The 16,383-nt window shown below is 38.0% G+C and overlaps 1 protein-coding gene and 1 non-coding gene across 2 annotated transcripts; both read left to right on the top strand.

Annotated features, from left to right (window-relative positions):
* The first annotated feature begins 4,323 nt into the window (after nt 1-4,323).
* LOC112712395 (small nucleolar RNA R71) lies at nt 4,324-4,431 on the top strand. Its single transcript, XR_003157778.1, has one exon. It is a non-coding gene; the product is annotated as a small nucleolar RNA R71 (small nucleolar RNA).
* Nucleotides 4,432-11,567: 7,136 nt separating this feature from the next.
* On the top strand, nt 11,568-14,579 carry LOC112803771 (flavonoid 3'-monooxygenase CYP75B137). Its single transcript, XM_025847239.3, has 2 exons — nt 11,568-12,699; nt 13,868-14,579. Exons 1-2 carry the CDS (start codon nt 11,755-11,757, stop codon nt 14,504-14,506), a joined length of 1,584 nt encoding a protein of 527 aa, XP_025703024.1. The 5' UTR covers nt 11,568-11,754; the 3' UTR covers nt 14,507-14,579.
* Nucleotides 14,580-16,383: the final 1,804 nt, after the last annotated feature.

Genomic DNA, 16,383 nt, shown 5'->3' with positions numbered 1-16,383 from the left:
CTGTCTTCCAGTATTACCACCGGATACATACATGCCACAGACACATAATTGGGTGAACCTTTTCAGATTGTGACTCAGCTTTGCTAGAGTCCCCAATTAGAGGTGTCCAGGGTTCTTAAGCACACTCTTTTTGCCTTGGATCACAACTTTATTTTTTTCTTTTTCTCTCTTTTTTTTCGTTTTCTTTTCTCCCTTTTTTTCGTTTTTCTCCTTCTTTTTTTTTGTATTCACTGCTTTTTCTTGCTTCAAGAATCATTTTTATGATTTTTCAAATCCTCAGTAACATGTCTCCTTTTTCATCATTCTTTCAAGGGCCATCATTCATGAACCACAAATTCAAAAGACATATGCACTGTTTAAGCATACATTCAGAAAACAAAAAATATTGCCACCACATCAAAATAATTAAACTGTTATAAAATTCAAAATTCATGCAATTCTTCTCTTTTTCAATTAAGAACATTTTTCATTCAAGAAAGGTGATGGATTCATAGGACATTCATAACTTTAAGGCATAGACACTAAGACACTAATGATCACAAGACACAAACATAGCTAAACATAAGCATAATTTTCGAAACACAGAAAAATAAAAAACAAGGAAATTAAAGAACGGGTCCACCTTAGTGATGGCGGCTTGTTTTTCCTCTTGAAGATACTATGGAGTGCTTGAGCTCCTCAATGTCTCTTCCTTGTCTTTGTTGCTCTTCTCTCATGATTCTTTGATCTTCTTTAATTTCATGGAGGAGGATGGAATGTTCTTGGTGCTCCACCCTTAGTTGTCCCATGTTGGAACTCAATTCTCCTAGGGAGGTGTTTAGTTGCTCCCAATAATTTTGTGGAGGAAAGTGCATCCCTTGAGGCATCTCAGGGATTTGATGATGAGAGGGGTCTCTTGTTTGCTCCATCCTCTTCTTAGTGATGGGCTTGTCCTCATCAATGGGGATGTCTCCCTCTATGTCAACTCCAACTGAATAACAGAGGTGACAAATGAGATGAGGAAAGGCTAACCTTGCCAAGGTAGAGGACTTGTCCGCCACCTTATAAAGTTCTTGGGATATCACCTCATGAACTTCTATTTCTTCTCCAATCATGATGCTATGAATCATGATAGCACGGTCTATAGTAACTTCGGACCGGTTGCTAGTGGGAATGATTGAGCGTTGGATAAACTCTAACCATCCCCTAGCCACGGGTTTGAGGTCATGCCTTCTCAGTTGAACCGGCTTTCCTCTTGAATCACTCTTCCATTGGGCGCCCTCTTCACAAATGACTGTGAGGACTTGGTCCAACCTTTGATCAAAGTTGACTCTTCTAGTGTAAGGATGTTCATCTCCTTGCATCATGGGCAAGTTGAATGCCAACCTTACATTTTCCGGACTAAAATCCAAGTATTTCCCCCGAACCATAGTAAGCCAATTCTTTGGGTCCGGGTTCACACTTTGATCATGGTTCTTGGTGATCTATGCATTGGCATAGAACTCTTGAACCATTAAGATTCTGACTTGTTGAATGGGGTTGGTAAGAACTTCCCAACCTCTTCTTCGGATCTCATGTCGGATCTCCGGATATTCACTCTTTTTGAGTTTAAAAGGGACCTCGGGGATCACTTTCTTCAAGGCCACAACTTCATAGAAGTGGTCTTGATGCACCCTTGAGATGAATCTCTCTATCTCCCATGACTCGGAGGTGGAAGCTTTTGCCTTCCCTTTCCTCTTTCTAGAGGTTTCTCCGGCCTTGGATGCCATAAGTGGTTATGGAAAAACAAAAAGCAATGCTTTTACCACACCAAACTTAAAAGGTTTGCTCGTCCTCCAGCAAAAGAAGAAAGAAGAGAGTAGAAGAAGAAGAAATGAAGGAGATGGAGATGGCTTTGTGGTTCGGCCAAAGGGGGAGAAGTAGTGTTTAGGTTGTGTGAAAATGAAGGAGTGAAGATGGGTTTATATAGGAGTGGAGAGAGGGGTAGGGTTCGGTTATGGGAGGGTGGGTTTGGGAGGGAAAGTGTTTTGAATTTGAATGGTGGGGTAGGTGGGGTTTTATGAAGGATGGATGTGAGTGGTGAAGAGAAAGATGGGATTTGATAGGTGAAGGGTTTTTGGGGAAGAGGTGTTGAGGTGATTGGTGAATGGGTGAAGAAGAGAGAGAGTGGTGGGGTAGGTGGGGATCCTGTGGGGTCCACAGATCCTGAGGTGTCAAGGAAAAGTCATCCCTGCACCAAGTGACGAGCAAAATTGCTCCCTGTGCCAATTCTGGCGTTAAATGCCGGGCTGGTGCCCAATTCTGGCGTTTAACGCCAAGTTCTTGCCCTTTACTGGCGTTTAACGCCAGTCTGGTGCCCCTTTCTGGCGTTAAACGCCCAGAATGGTGCCAGACTAGGCGTTAAACACCCATCTGCTAGCCTTACTGGTGTTTAAACGCCAGCAAGATCTTCCTCCAGGGTGTGCTGTTTTTCTTTCTATTTTTCATTCTGTTTTTGCTCTTTCAATTGATTTTGTGACTTCTCATGATCATCAACCTACAGAAAACATAAAATAACAAAGGAAAATAGATAAAATATAACATTGGGTTGCCTCCCAACAAGCGCTTCTTTAATGTCAGTAGCTTGACAGAGGGCTCTCATGGAGCCTCACAGATACTCAGAGCAATGTTGGAACCTCCCAACACCAAACTTAGAGTTTGAATGTGGGGGTTCAATACCAAACTTAGAGGTTGGTTGTGGCCTCCCAACACCAAACTTAGAGTTTGACTGTGGGGGCTCTGTTTGGCTCTGTTTTGAGAGAAGCTCTTCATGCTTCCTCTCCATGGTGATAGAGGGATATCCTTGAGCCTTAAACACAAAGGATTCTTCATTCACTTGAATGATCAATTCTCCTCTGTCCACATCAATTACAGCCTTTGCTGTGGCTAGGAAGGGTCTGCCAAGGATGATGGAATCATCCATGCACTTCCCAGTCTCTAGGACTATGAAATCAGCAAGGATGTAATGGTCTTCAACTTTTACCAGAACATCCTCTACAAGTCCATAAGCTTATTTTCTTGAGTTGTCTGCCATCTCTAGTGAGATTTTTGCAGCTTGCACCTTAAAGATCCCTAGCTTCTCCATTACAGAGAGAGGCATGAGGTTTACACTTGACCCTAGGTCACACAAGGCCTTCTTGAAGGTCATGGTGCCTATGGTACAAGGTATTGAAAACTTCCCAGGATCCTGTCTCTTTTGAGGCAGTTTCTGCCTAGACAAGTCATCCAGTTCTTTGGTGAGCAAAGGGGGTTCATCCTCCCAAGTCTCATTACCAAATAACTTGTCATTTAGCTTCATGATTGCTCCAAGGTATTTAGCAACTTGCTCTTCAGTGACATACTCATCCTCTTCAGAGGAAGAATACTCATCAGAGCTCATGAATGGCAGAAGTAAATTCAATGGAATCTCTATGGTCTCAGTGGGAGCCTTAGATTCCCATGGTTCCTCATTAGGGAACTCATTGGAGGCCAGTGAACGTCCATTGAGGCCTTCCTCAGTGGCGCTCCCTGCCTCTTCCTCCTCTCCAAATTCGGACATGTAGGTCATGTTAATGGCCTTGCACTCTCCTTTTGGATTCTCTTCTGTATTGCTTGGAAGAGTGCTAGGAGGGAGTTCAGTAATTTTCTTACTCAGTTGACCCACTTGTGCCTCCAAGTTTCTAATGGAGGACCTTGTTTCAGTCATGAAACTTTGAGTGGTTTTGATTAGATCAGAGACCATGGTTGCTAAGTCAGAGGTGTTCTGCTTAGAATTCTCTGTCTGTTGCTGAGATGATGATGGAAAAGGCTTGCCATTGCTAAACCTGTTTCTTCCACCATTATTGTTGTTGAAACCTTGTTGAGGTCTCTGTTGATCCTTCCATGAAAGATTTGGATGATTTCTCCATGAAGGATTATAGGTGTTTCCATAGGGTTCTCCCATGTAATTCTCCTCTTCCATTGAAGGGTTCTCAAGATCATAAGCTTCTTCTTCAGATGAAGCGTCCTAGTACTGCCTGGTGCATTTTGCATTCTAGACAGACTTTGAGAAATCATATTGACTTGCTGAGTCAATATTTTGTTCTGAGCCAATATGGCATTCAGAGTATCAATCTCAAGAACTCCTTTCTTCTGATTTGTCCCATTGTTCACAGGATTTCTTTCAGAAGTGTACATGAATTGGTTATTTGCAACCATTTCAATTAGTTCTTGAGCTTCTGTAGGCGTCTTCTTCAGATGAAGAGATCCTCCAGCAGAGCTATCCAAAGACATCTTGGATAGTTCAGAGAGACCATCATAGAAAATACCTATGATGCTCCATTCAGAAAGCATATCAGAGGGACACTTTCTGATTAATTGTTTGTATCTTTCCCAAGCTTCATAGAGGGATTCTCCTTCCTTCTGTCTGAAGGTTTGGACTTCCACTCTAAGCTTACTCAATTTTTGAGGTGGAAAGAACTTTGCCAAGAAGGCATTGACGAGCTTTTTCCAAGAGTTCAGGCTTTCTTTAGGTTGTGAGTCCAACCATGTTCTAGCTCTGTCTCTTACAGCAAAAGAGAATAGCATAAGTCTGTAGACCTCAGGGTCAACCCCATTAGTCTTGACAGTGTCACAGATTTGCAAGAATTCAGCTAAGAACTGATGAGGATCTTCCAATGGAAGTCCATGGAACTTGCAATTCTGTTGCATTAGAGAAACTAATTGAGGCTTAAGCTCAAAGTTGTTTGCTCCAATGGCAGGGATAGAGATGCTTCTCCCATAGAAGTCGGGAGTAGGTGCAGTAAAGTCACCCAGCACCTTCCTTGCATTGTTGGCATTGTTGTTGTTTTCGGCTGCCATGGGGTCTTCTTCTTTGAAGATTTCTGTTAGGTCCTCTACAGAGAGTTGTGCCTTAGCTTCTCTTAGCTTTCGCTTCAAGGTCCTTTCAGGTTCAGGATCAGCCTTAACAAGAATGCTTTTGTCTTTGCTTCTGCTCATATGAAAGAGAAGAAAACAAGGAAATATGGAATCCTCTATGTCACAGTATAGAGATTCCTTGAGGTGTCAGAGGAAAAGAAAAATAGAAGGAAAAGGTAGAAAATTCGAACTTATCAAGAAAGATGGAGTTCGAATTGTGCATTAAGGAATAATGTTAGTCCATAAATAGAAGGATGTGAGGAGAGGGGAAGAAATTTTCGAAAATATTAAAAAGGTTTTAAAAAAAATTTTGAAAAACTTTAATTGATTTTCGAAAATAAGAGTGGGAAAGAAATCAAGTGATTTTTGAAAAAGATTTGATTGAAAACTATTTTGAAAAAGATGTGGTTAAGAAGATATGATTGGTTTTAAAAAAAAAGATGTGATTGAGAAAATATGATTTGAAAAACATTTTAAAAAAAAGATTTGATTTTAAAAATTAATAACTTGGCTAACAAGAAAGGATATGATTCAAACATTAAACCTTTCTCAACAGAAAAGGCAACATACTTGAAATGTTGAATCAAATCATTAATTGATAACAAGTATCTTTGAAAATGGAAAGAGATTGATTTTGAAAAAGATTTGATTTGAAAAAGATTTTGATTTTGAAAAGATTTTGAAAACTAAAAAAAAAATTGATTTGAAACAAAATCTTCCCTCTTGTGCCATCCTGGCGTTAAACGCCCAGAATGGTGCACATTCTGGCGTTTAACGCGCAAAATACTACCCCTTTGGGCGTTAAACGCCCAGCCAGGCACCCTGGCTGGCGTTTAAACGCCAGTTTGCCTTCCTCACTGGGCGTTTTGAACGCCCAGCTTTTTCTGTGTAATTCCTCTGCTGTATGTTCTGAATCTTCAATTCTCTGTATTATTGACTTGAAAAGACACAAAATTAAAAATATTTTTGGATTTTTAATAATGAGGAATAATCAAAATGCAATTAAAATCAAATAAACAATGCATGCAAGACACCAAACTTAGAAGTTTGTATACTATTGACACTAACAAAATGAGAATGCATATAAGAAACAACAAAACACTCAAGCCAAGAGAATTTAAAGATTAGAGCAATGAAATCATCAAGAACAACTTGAAGATCCTTAAGACACATGAATGAATGCAAGAAGAACAAAAACATGCAATTGACACCAAACTTAACATGAGACTCAAGAAACATACAATATTTTTGGTTTTTATGATTTTGTAAATTTTTTTGGATTTTTCGAAAATTAAGTGGAAAAGAAAATAAAGATATCAAAATTCTTAATGAGAATTCCAGGAATCATGCAATGTTAGTCTAAAGCTTCAGTCTAAAGAAATTAGACATGGCTAGCCAAGCTTCAGCAGGACATTGCATTCAAGAGCTAAATTGATGAAAATCAATCAGCTTTGGTGATGATAAGAACATCACCTTGAAACACTAGAATTCATTCTTAAGAACTCTGAAGAAAAATACCTAATCTAAGCAACAAGATGAACCGTCAGTTGTCCAAACTCAACAATCCCCGGCAACGGCGCCAAAAACTTGGTGCACGAAAGTGTGATCAATACTTTTCACAACTCAAATAATCCCCGGTGATGAATCCAAAAACTTGGTGTTCAATACCATGGCATAAACACAACTTCGCACAACTAACCAGCAAGTGTACTGGGTCGTCCAAGTAATAAACCTTACGCGAGTAAGGGTCGATCCCACAGAGATTGTTGGTATGAAGCAAGCTATGGTCACCTTGTAAATCTTAGTCAGGCAAACTCAAATGGTTATGAATGATGAATAAAACATAAAGATAAAGATAGAGATACTTATGCAATTCATTGGTAGGAATTTCAGATAAGCGTATGAAGATGCTTTGTCCCTTCCGTCTCTCTGCTTTCCTACTGTCTTCATCCAATCCTTCTTACTCCTTTCCATGGCAAGCTGTATATAGGGTTTCACCGTTGTCAGTGGCTACCTCCCATTCTCTCAGTGAAAATTTTCAACGCACCCTGTCACGGCACGACTATTCAGTTGTCGGTTCTCGATCATGTCGGAATAGAATCCAGTGATTCTTTTGCGTCTGTCACTAACGCCCCACAATCGCGAGTTTGAAGCTCGTCATAGTCATTCAATCATTGAATCCTACTCAGAATACCACAGACAAGGTTTAGACCTTCCGGATTCTCTTGAATGCCGCCATCAATTCTAGCTTATACCACGAAGATTCCGATTAAAGAATCCAAGAGATATCCACCGAATCTAAGGTAGAACGGAGGTGGTTGTCAGGCACGCGTTCATAGGTGAGAATGATGATGAGTGTCACGGATCATCACATTCATCAAGTTGAAGAACAAGTGATATCTTAGAACAAGAACAAGCGGAATTGAATAGAATAACAATAGTAATTGCATTAATACTCGAGGTACAGCAGAGCTCCACACCTTAATCTATGGTGTGTAGAAACTCCACCGTTGAAAATACATAAGAACAAGGTCTAGGCATGGCCAAATGGCCAGCCTCCCAAAACGTGATCAAAAGATTCAAAGATCTCAAGATGATCTCAGATCTCCAGATCGATCAAAATACAATAGTAAAAGGTCCTACTTATAGAGAACTAGTAGCCTAGGGTTTACAGAGATGAGTAAATGACATAAAAATCCACTTCCGGGCCCACTTGGTGTGTGCTTGGGCTGAGCATTGAAACATTTTCGTGTAGAGACTTCTCTTGGAGTTAAACGCCAGCTTTTGTGCCAGTTTGGGCGTTTAACTCCCATTCTTGTGCCAGTTCCGGCGTTTAACGCTGGGAATTCTGATGGTGACTTTGAACGCCGGTTTGGGCCATCAAATCTTGGGCAAAGTATGGACTATCATATATTGCTGGAAAGCCCAGGATGTCTACTTTCCAACGCCGTTGAGAGCGCGCCAATTGGGCTTCTGTAGCTTCAAAAAATCCACTTCGAGTGCAGGAAGGTCAGAATCCAACAGCATCTGCAGTCCTTTTTAGTCTCTGAATCAGATTTTTGCTCAGGTCCCTCAATTTCAGCCAGAAAATACCTGAAATCACAGAAAAACACACAAACTCATAGTAAAGTCCAGAAAAGTGAATTTTAACTAAAAACTAATAAAAATATACTAAAAACTAACTAGATCATACTAAAAATAATGCCAAAAAGCGTACAAATTATCCGCTCATCAGTCAACCCTAGGTGGTTTGGGATTAGGTGTACCAAGCATTGTGGGATAAGATCGTGGTTGTGCTTCTCGACTAATTTTTTAACCCTCCAAGTCAAAGTTTTTGTTGTCAAAATACACCGCAAGCATGGCTTCACAACCAGTGCGAGTTTGCGCTCTATGCTCCCTCTTCCTACTCGAACTAGATATGTATTTCTCGGCTCTCTTTCCTTCCTTGCTGCAAAAAAAACCTCCTTCTACGTTGTGTTCCATCTTTTCCACATGCTGTATTACCCTTGCAAACTACAAACCCAAGACACCTCGCATAACGTACATACAAGTTATAAGCTGCATCCGATGTTTCAAAGGTCTAGTTTATAATATCATCGCCCGTCACAAACACACACTTACAACTACTGCCACCGCAATCACAAGTGCAGTTAACATTTTTTTCCACACCAGTCATCATGCAATCTTCAACGTTGTCTTGTGAATTGAGTGGTTCCGAGTCAACATCCATTGCACCCTAATGAGAAAAAATAAACAAAAGGCAATAAATAAGAGTTTTCAATTAAAAGCTATTAGTATTAATTAGTTAAAACCTTTGAAAGTGATTGACTATTACTCGTTGTGATAATTCTTTGCTCCAATCCATTAGATGAAATAAAGAATAAGTAGCAAACGAAGTAGCAAAAATACTTGGTCCTATCAAATGCAAAGAATATGCAAGCTAAGCTAGTGAATAAAGGGTGATGCTTAAAAATGATGCTTAAAAATGTATTTAACTGAAATTTATCTTTTTAAAATAATCAAACAAACATACCTAAAATATATATCTTCTTTATTCAAATGTTGTTCCAAGAAGTCCTGAGAGAATGCAAAGCTAAATTAAAACAGTAAATACAGAAAGTAACATTCCAAAGAGAGATAACAAGTATATCAATACTCAATACTCAATACTCTTAATTGTTATTATCATATTCCACAACATATGCTATAATGTACAAATACTTTGTTTCTGTTCAAATATCTATACCGTAGGCGAATTTTCATCATATACTATTAAATTAAACTTCCTAATTGTAACTATAGTTTTGATGAAATGGTTGTATTTACATATTGCTATTTGTGCAAAACGGAAGGCCAGACTAGCTAGCATTAATTCTCTTACAAGAAACTAGTATAACTTAGAAAACAACAATGATAAAGCCATGGAGAGATTCTATAGTTCCTACTAAATAAAACAATTATATCAAAACTAAAGGTGAATTTTCAGTATTAAGAAATCAACTATCTTTCTTAAATCTCCAATTCAATTATGCCAGTAATCCAAATGGTTGACTTACTACGCAATGAACAAGTGCAGAAATAGAAGGAAAGATGAAGAGGTACTAAAGGGCAGAAAAAGAGTTAGTTTTCTTGTTCCTACGATTATGAGCACATGCTAATGCTACAAAAATCCTTTTGCTGGTTCAAATTACCATTTTCCTTCTCAGTTCTGATAAAGAACATTGACAATTGAGAAAGATGATCAACACAGCAGAGCCACAAAACACACAACAGCACACCAGAACCTAGAACCCAGAACTAACAGTAGCAGCGACAGCACAACCAGAAAATTAATAACAGCACAAAATTAATACTACCAACAGCATTTCGCATTCAGCATTCAGCAACAAAAATTATCATTCAGCAACAAACAACATTTGATTTGATTTTCATTTTTAGCATTCAGCAACAATCATTACAAAACAATAACAAGTAATCCCTAATCACACTAAACCTGAAATCAATAAAGCTATACACAAATTTCAATAGTGATTTGATTTATATTTTTAGCAGCAGAAAGAAAATTTCAACAAAAATTTCATGAATTAAAAAAAGAGCAACAACACAAAATCAATTATTTGATTTTCCATTAGTCCATTCACAATTTCACATTCCAAAATCAGCAACAGAGCATAAAAGGAAGAGAAGAACCGAAGAAGTGAAAGCATTGCCGTTAACCTTCGACGGAGACATGGACGGTGACTGGTGAGACGACAACGAATGGCGACACAGTGGCAAGCTGCTCCAAGTTCGAGAGAAGCCAGGGAGGACGGGAACAGGAGAAGGAGGACGCCGAGCTGCAAGAGAGGATGCAAAGGCGCTGACAGTACGGACGGCGGCGGCACTGCGACAAAACTGTTGCAGGGAGAACTTAGGGTTTTGGTTGGGTGAGTTTGAACTTGGCCTCAGAGTTCAGGCCTTCAAGGGGATAATGATTCACGAATTGGGGGTGGGGTGGGTGTTGGGGGATGGTTGCGTTGTTTTTTTCTTTTTAAAAAATAATGAAGCGACGCCGTTTTAAAAGAATCGGTCGGTTTATTATCGATTTTTAGCGGTTTAGAGATTTCCAGTTGGAAAGTGGACCGGAGCATTTTTCACACCGGTTCTCAGTTGAACCGGTTCGACTGGCCAGTCCGATCCAATTTTTAGAACATTGATTATTATTATAAAAAATCGGTTTTATTTTGGTTAGTTAAAAAATTCAAAAAAAAAACGATTCATTAAAACGTCCAATAATATGACGACATGTAAGCGTCTTTACAAAAAGACTTTTTATGCATCTTTTTTTGGTGAACAACCAAGAGAAAAAAACAAAAGAGCAGGAAAAAAAAGAAAAGAAATCAGGTTCTTAACAGCAAGAAAGGACAAACCACCTCTGTCGGCTGGTGCCAAAGGTGAACTTCATCAACCCCGCTACCTCCAGATCCTATCTTTGCCAACCGATCTGTCACGACATTAGCTTCTCTCGGGATAACCTCAAAACGAATATCTTAAACTCTTCTTAACTTCAAATCAAAGATCAGTTGTATCACTTCTTTTTCAAGATGCCAGAGTAGAACTTGCCAACCAATCACTAGCTCAAAAGCTGTTGCATAATCTGTCTCACAGACAACAAGCTTAAGACCCGCCTCCCAAGCCCAAGCCAAATCTTTCCATATACTCCACAACTCCATCTTGATGACACTAGATCCAAAGGAATTTCCTGAGCATCTCATTACCCATTGACTGGAGCTATCGCGAATTACCCACCCAAAACCAGCACAATCATCCCCCAAGCTCACACTCCCATCACAATTTAACTTTCAAACACCATGTTTTGGCAGAGACCAAGACAGAGGTTTTAATCTCTGGACGCAACACACTCGATTTTGAGTTGTATATTCAAAATCCACCATCCACATGCGAGCCTTGTAACTTTTTATGCATCTTTTATGGGAGCATCTCCTTTTTTTATACATTTTCTATTTTTTAAATTAAAACAATTCATTAGAAACAAAAAATTGTTTTTTATATTATAAAAGAAATGTATTAAAAAATATAAAAATAATATAAATTTTATTTTTAAAAAATCTAAAAAAGCGTAACTTATTACTCTGGTGGTAGATACATCCACCAAAGTCACCAAAAAAAAAAAAGATACATCCACCAAGCACTCGTGGTCAGAAACCCGTCCTCCTCCTTGTGTGGACACTATCCCACATATCTTGGCTTCACATTATATAATCCTCCTCTGTTCTCTTATCATTTGTTTCATCCTTCAACTCTTTTCCCGTTGCTAATAACTAACAACACAAGTACACACAACTCACACCGTCACACAAGATGGTCGCTATGTTCCTCTCTTCAATAACTCCTCTCTTTGAAAACCTTAACCATTACTACACCAACAACAACACCACACCCTTCCTCATAATTGCTTTCACCGTCATCTCCACACTAACATGGCTCCTCTTCCTCAGGCCCAACATGGCCCACCGCAACCTCCCACCAGGCCCACCGGGCCTCCCCATCTTCGGCAACCTCCTCTCCCTTGACCCAGACCTCCACACCTACTTCTTATCCCTGGCCCATACCTACGGCCCAATCTTCAAGATCCAGCTCGGCAGCAAGCTAGGCATCGTCATAACCTCTCCTTCGATGGTCCGCGAAGTCCTCAAGGAACACGACTCCGTTTTCGCCAACCGCGACGTCCCTGCCGCTGGAAGAGCCGCCACCTACGGCGGAGCTGACATCGCATGGGCACCATACGGCCCCGAGTGGCGTATGCTGAGAAAAGTATGCGTCCTCAAGATGCTGAGCAACAACACTCTCGACTCCGTCTACGAGCTCCGCCGGAATGAGGTCCGAAAAATGGTCGGGTTCTTGCACGATCGGGTCGGTTCAGAGGTGAACGTTGGGGAGCAAGTGTTCCTAACTGTGCTGAATGTGATAACGGAGATGATGTGGGGAGGGGCGGTGGAGGGGCAGGAGAGGGAGGGATTGGGGGCGGAATTCAGGGAAGTGGTGGCGGAGATGACGCACCTACTTGGGAAGCCGAACGTGTCGGATTTTTTTCCCGCGTTGGCACGGTTTGATTTACAGCGGGTGGAGAAGCAGATGCACGCGCTGGTGCCGCGGTTCGATGGGATCTTCGAGAGGAAGATTGGCGAGAGGGTGAAAGAAGGGAACAAGAAGAGCAATGATTTCTTGCAGTTTCTGTTGAACTTGAGGGAGGAAGCTGACTCCAAGACTCCACTCACCATGGTTCAGCTCAAGGCATTACTCATGGTATGTTTTCTTCCTTTATAAGGCCTATGTCTCTTATATGCATGAACAACATATTTGATGAAATCGTAATTGATGATATCTGACAAGATTTAGATAGAGTTGAAAAAGATTAAAATTTCCTCAGCTCAAACCATATATATATATATATCCAAAAATATGTATATAAAAAATTAATTATATTACATGTATATCAAAATTAGTTATTAATATAAAATATATATTAAAATATAAATATATATTAAAAATAAATTAAATTACGTATATACATTAGTGATTAATTTTGATATACTAATAATATTTTTGATAAAAAAAATTATCCAACAATTTTAATTTATATATTTTAATATATAATTTATATATTTTATATAAATTAATAACTAATTTTCTTTTCTATAATGACAAGACTGAACAAAATTAATTGTGTGATATCAAGGTCCAAACTTATTGTAAATTTTTTTTTACTTTTTCTTTTAACTTTTTAACTAATATATATATATATATATATATATATATATATATATAATTGTTTTAATAAATTCAAAAATAAAACTTACTCAATATTTACAAAGAGTAAGTAATTATTAGTAAATTAATATTTTAAATCAGTTCTTAAACAAATTGTTGGTTTATATAAAAAGATTGATATGAAAATTTTAAATTTTTTGTGAATTGTTAATGTTTTATTAAATAATGATAGAGATTAATTTGTTTAATTTTTTGTTAAAATTTAATGTGAAGATTAATATATTTAAGAAAATAAAACAATTAAATACTAATTTAATAATTAAAATTTGTTGAAAATTAATTTTTAGGTCTAAAAAATTTTTAGCAACGGAATTAGGATATTACTCTTACTAGTAAAAGGTCATTATTGGATGACTATGACTTATTTCGGTACCATAGCCATTGTAATCCCTTGTACCTTATTGGGTACGGTTGCACTTTTGGCCTTATAAAGATATTTTAGGGCTATTCAATGCTAAGTAAGGGAAAACAAGATTAAATTAAGTATTTGTTGAACGAGAAAACTTTTCATTTTACAACCAGATCATCAAATCCTTACTTGGATGCAATAAAAATCATATAGGTTATTATTTGCTTTTTCTTCAACAAAGAGTCTTCAACTAAATATTAGCTAATTTTGGAAATTTTGTACGGCTATTAACAGGACATGGTGGTGGGTGGATCTGACACATCCGCTAACACAATCGAATTTGCTATGGCTGAAATGATAAAAAATTCAGAGGTAATGAAGAAAGTCCAAGAAGAACTAGAAGCAGTGGTTGGCAGAGACAACATGGTAGAAGAATCACACATTCACAAGCTACCTTACTTGTGTGCAGTAATGAAAGAAACCCTTCGATTGCACCCAGCACTTCCACTCTTAATCCCTCACCGCCCCAGTGAAACCACCACCATCGGAGGATACACAGTTCCAAAGGATTCTCGCGTGTTCGTGAACGTGTGGGCCATACACAGAGACCCTTCTATTTGGGACAATCCACTTGAGTTTGATCCTACTAGGTTCTTAAGGGATGATGATGGTGGTGCCAACAAATGGGATTTTAGTGGCAGTGACTTCACGTATTTCCCATTTGGTTCCGGAAGAAGAATATGTGCTGGGATCGCAATGGCTGAAAGGACAGTTCTGTATTTTCTTGCCACCCTTGTGCATTCCTTTGACTGGAGGGTAATTGATGGTGAAAAACTTGATATATCAGAAAAGTTTGGTATTGTTCTTAAGAAGAAGACACCTTTAGTTGTTATTCCCAAGTTACGACTATCTAATTTAGGTCTTTATAAGTAGAATTAATTATTCACGTAATTAATGATCAATATTCGAATGATGAACACTTATATGCAGTTATTTTCATGCAAAATTCATCTATAGTTAAAAATTGTTAGATGATAATTTAATCAAATTTATTAAATCGTCTAAAAATTTTTAAATATCTTTGTATAAAAACAAATATATATACTATTTCCATAAAATCTGTATCCTATACACTCAAATACTATTCTCTACCGCTATTTGACGTATGTTGTTCAATTGTCAAGTCTTTTTTATCATCAACGTCATGGACAAAAGTACAGACTTCAGTCACTTTGAATTGTATCCTTGTTGTTAAGTAGCACATCATCAATTTATCAAAATAAAATTTTACCATGGATTAATTGGTAGTTTGTGGCTATAGCGGTACATTTGGCAATAATAATGAGAGATTAATTGATGATGGATCAGTAAGATAACGAGACATACATTTTCCTTTCCCACATGATGGTTTTATTTTCATTTAGCTTAGTTGTATAACCATTAAATAGAATCACTATAGAGTAGGGTATTCAAATCCAAACCGATTCAAATTAACCTACTCATTTAATTCAATTCAAATCGAAAACTGATTAAAATCGCAATAATTCAAATTTGATTGGATTCTATATTTTACAAACCGTTGGATCGGATCGGATTTCGGATCTACTTTTTTTAACCGATCCAATTCAATCCAAACCGCACAATGTGCTATAATATTATTATTTTATTATTATATTTACAATTATACTTATAACATGTTCAATTTTTTATACATTTTTATATTATTCATGTATTATTTTTATTTAATAAATATTTTATGTTCAAAATGTTATTTATTTACTTCGTTTAACTAACCTATAATTTTATTTCTATCGTTATGTTATCGTTGGCGTTTTAAGATATTATTGAGACTTGTTATGTCATTGTTGATTATTTAAAATTTGCTTTTGAAACTTGTTATATGTATTTAATTTTTTAATTTATAAACCGCAAATCAAATCCAATCCAAACCTCTTGAAATTCGATCGGATCAGATCGAATTTTTTTTTAAAAAGCATCCAATCCAAATCGCACCGCAAGTAAAATTAGTGTTCGGATCGGATGAGTTTTTGACTCAAAACCGATCCAAACCGCACTGCGAACACCCCTCCTATAGAGAAAGAGATTGGTTGGCCATTGATGAGTTATACTACCAACTGAAAATAATTATTAGTAATGAAAAATATTACACTATAAGAAAAATGTTGAGTAGCATCAAATTTACTGTTGCAAGTGAGCAGCGAATTTACTAATAGATTTAACAATAAATTCGTTGGGTAAAACATTTATCGGAGGATTCGGGTTTTTAATTTGACAGTAAATTTGTCGGTAATAGTTGAAGGAAAAAAACAAATTGGCACGATAATTACCGTCAAATCTAGGATCGAATTTTTCTAAAAGTAAACCTAATTAGTGGAACGCTGCATTTTGATCACTCGCTAATTCGTTACCGGCGGATTTGGTAAATCCAACAATAATTTTGTCCTAATTAAATTCGAATCAAAAACCCTCTCCTCCTCATTTTGAATTACAGTCTCAGTCTCCTTACTCTCTCGTCTCTCACTAGCTTTCTCTTTAACCGTCTTGTCTCTCCCATCTTCGGCAGCCTCCTCTCCCCCTCATTTTGAATTAGACACTCTATCGCTCTCTCATCTCTCACTCTCTCTCTCTAACCCTCTCGTCTCTCCCATCTCTGGCACCAGCCCCTTCTCTAGCGAGCTTTGATGCAACTTCGGCAGTGAGCGTCCTGCATCAATGACATCAGAAGGAATAACCACGGTGAGCGTCCTGCATCTGCCTCCTACACCACCAAGAACAGCATCAATGTCACA

This window comes from Arachis hypogaea, chromosome 1, assembly GCF_003086295.3.
Source record: "Arachis hypogaea cultivar Tifrunner chromosome 1, arahy.Tifrunner.gnm2.J5K5, whole genome shotgun sequence".
In the NCBI taxonomy this organism is placed as follows: Eukaryota; Viridiplantae; Streptophyta; class Magnoliopsida; order Fabales; family Fabaceae; genus Arachis; species Arachis hypogaea.
This window is presented reverse-complemented; position numbering and strand designations above follow the sequence as displayed.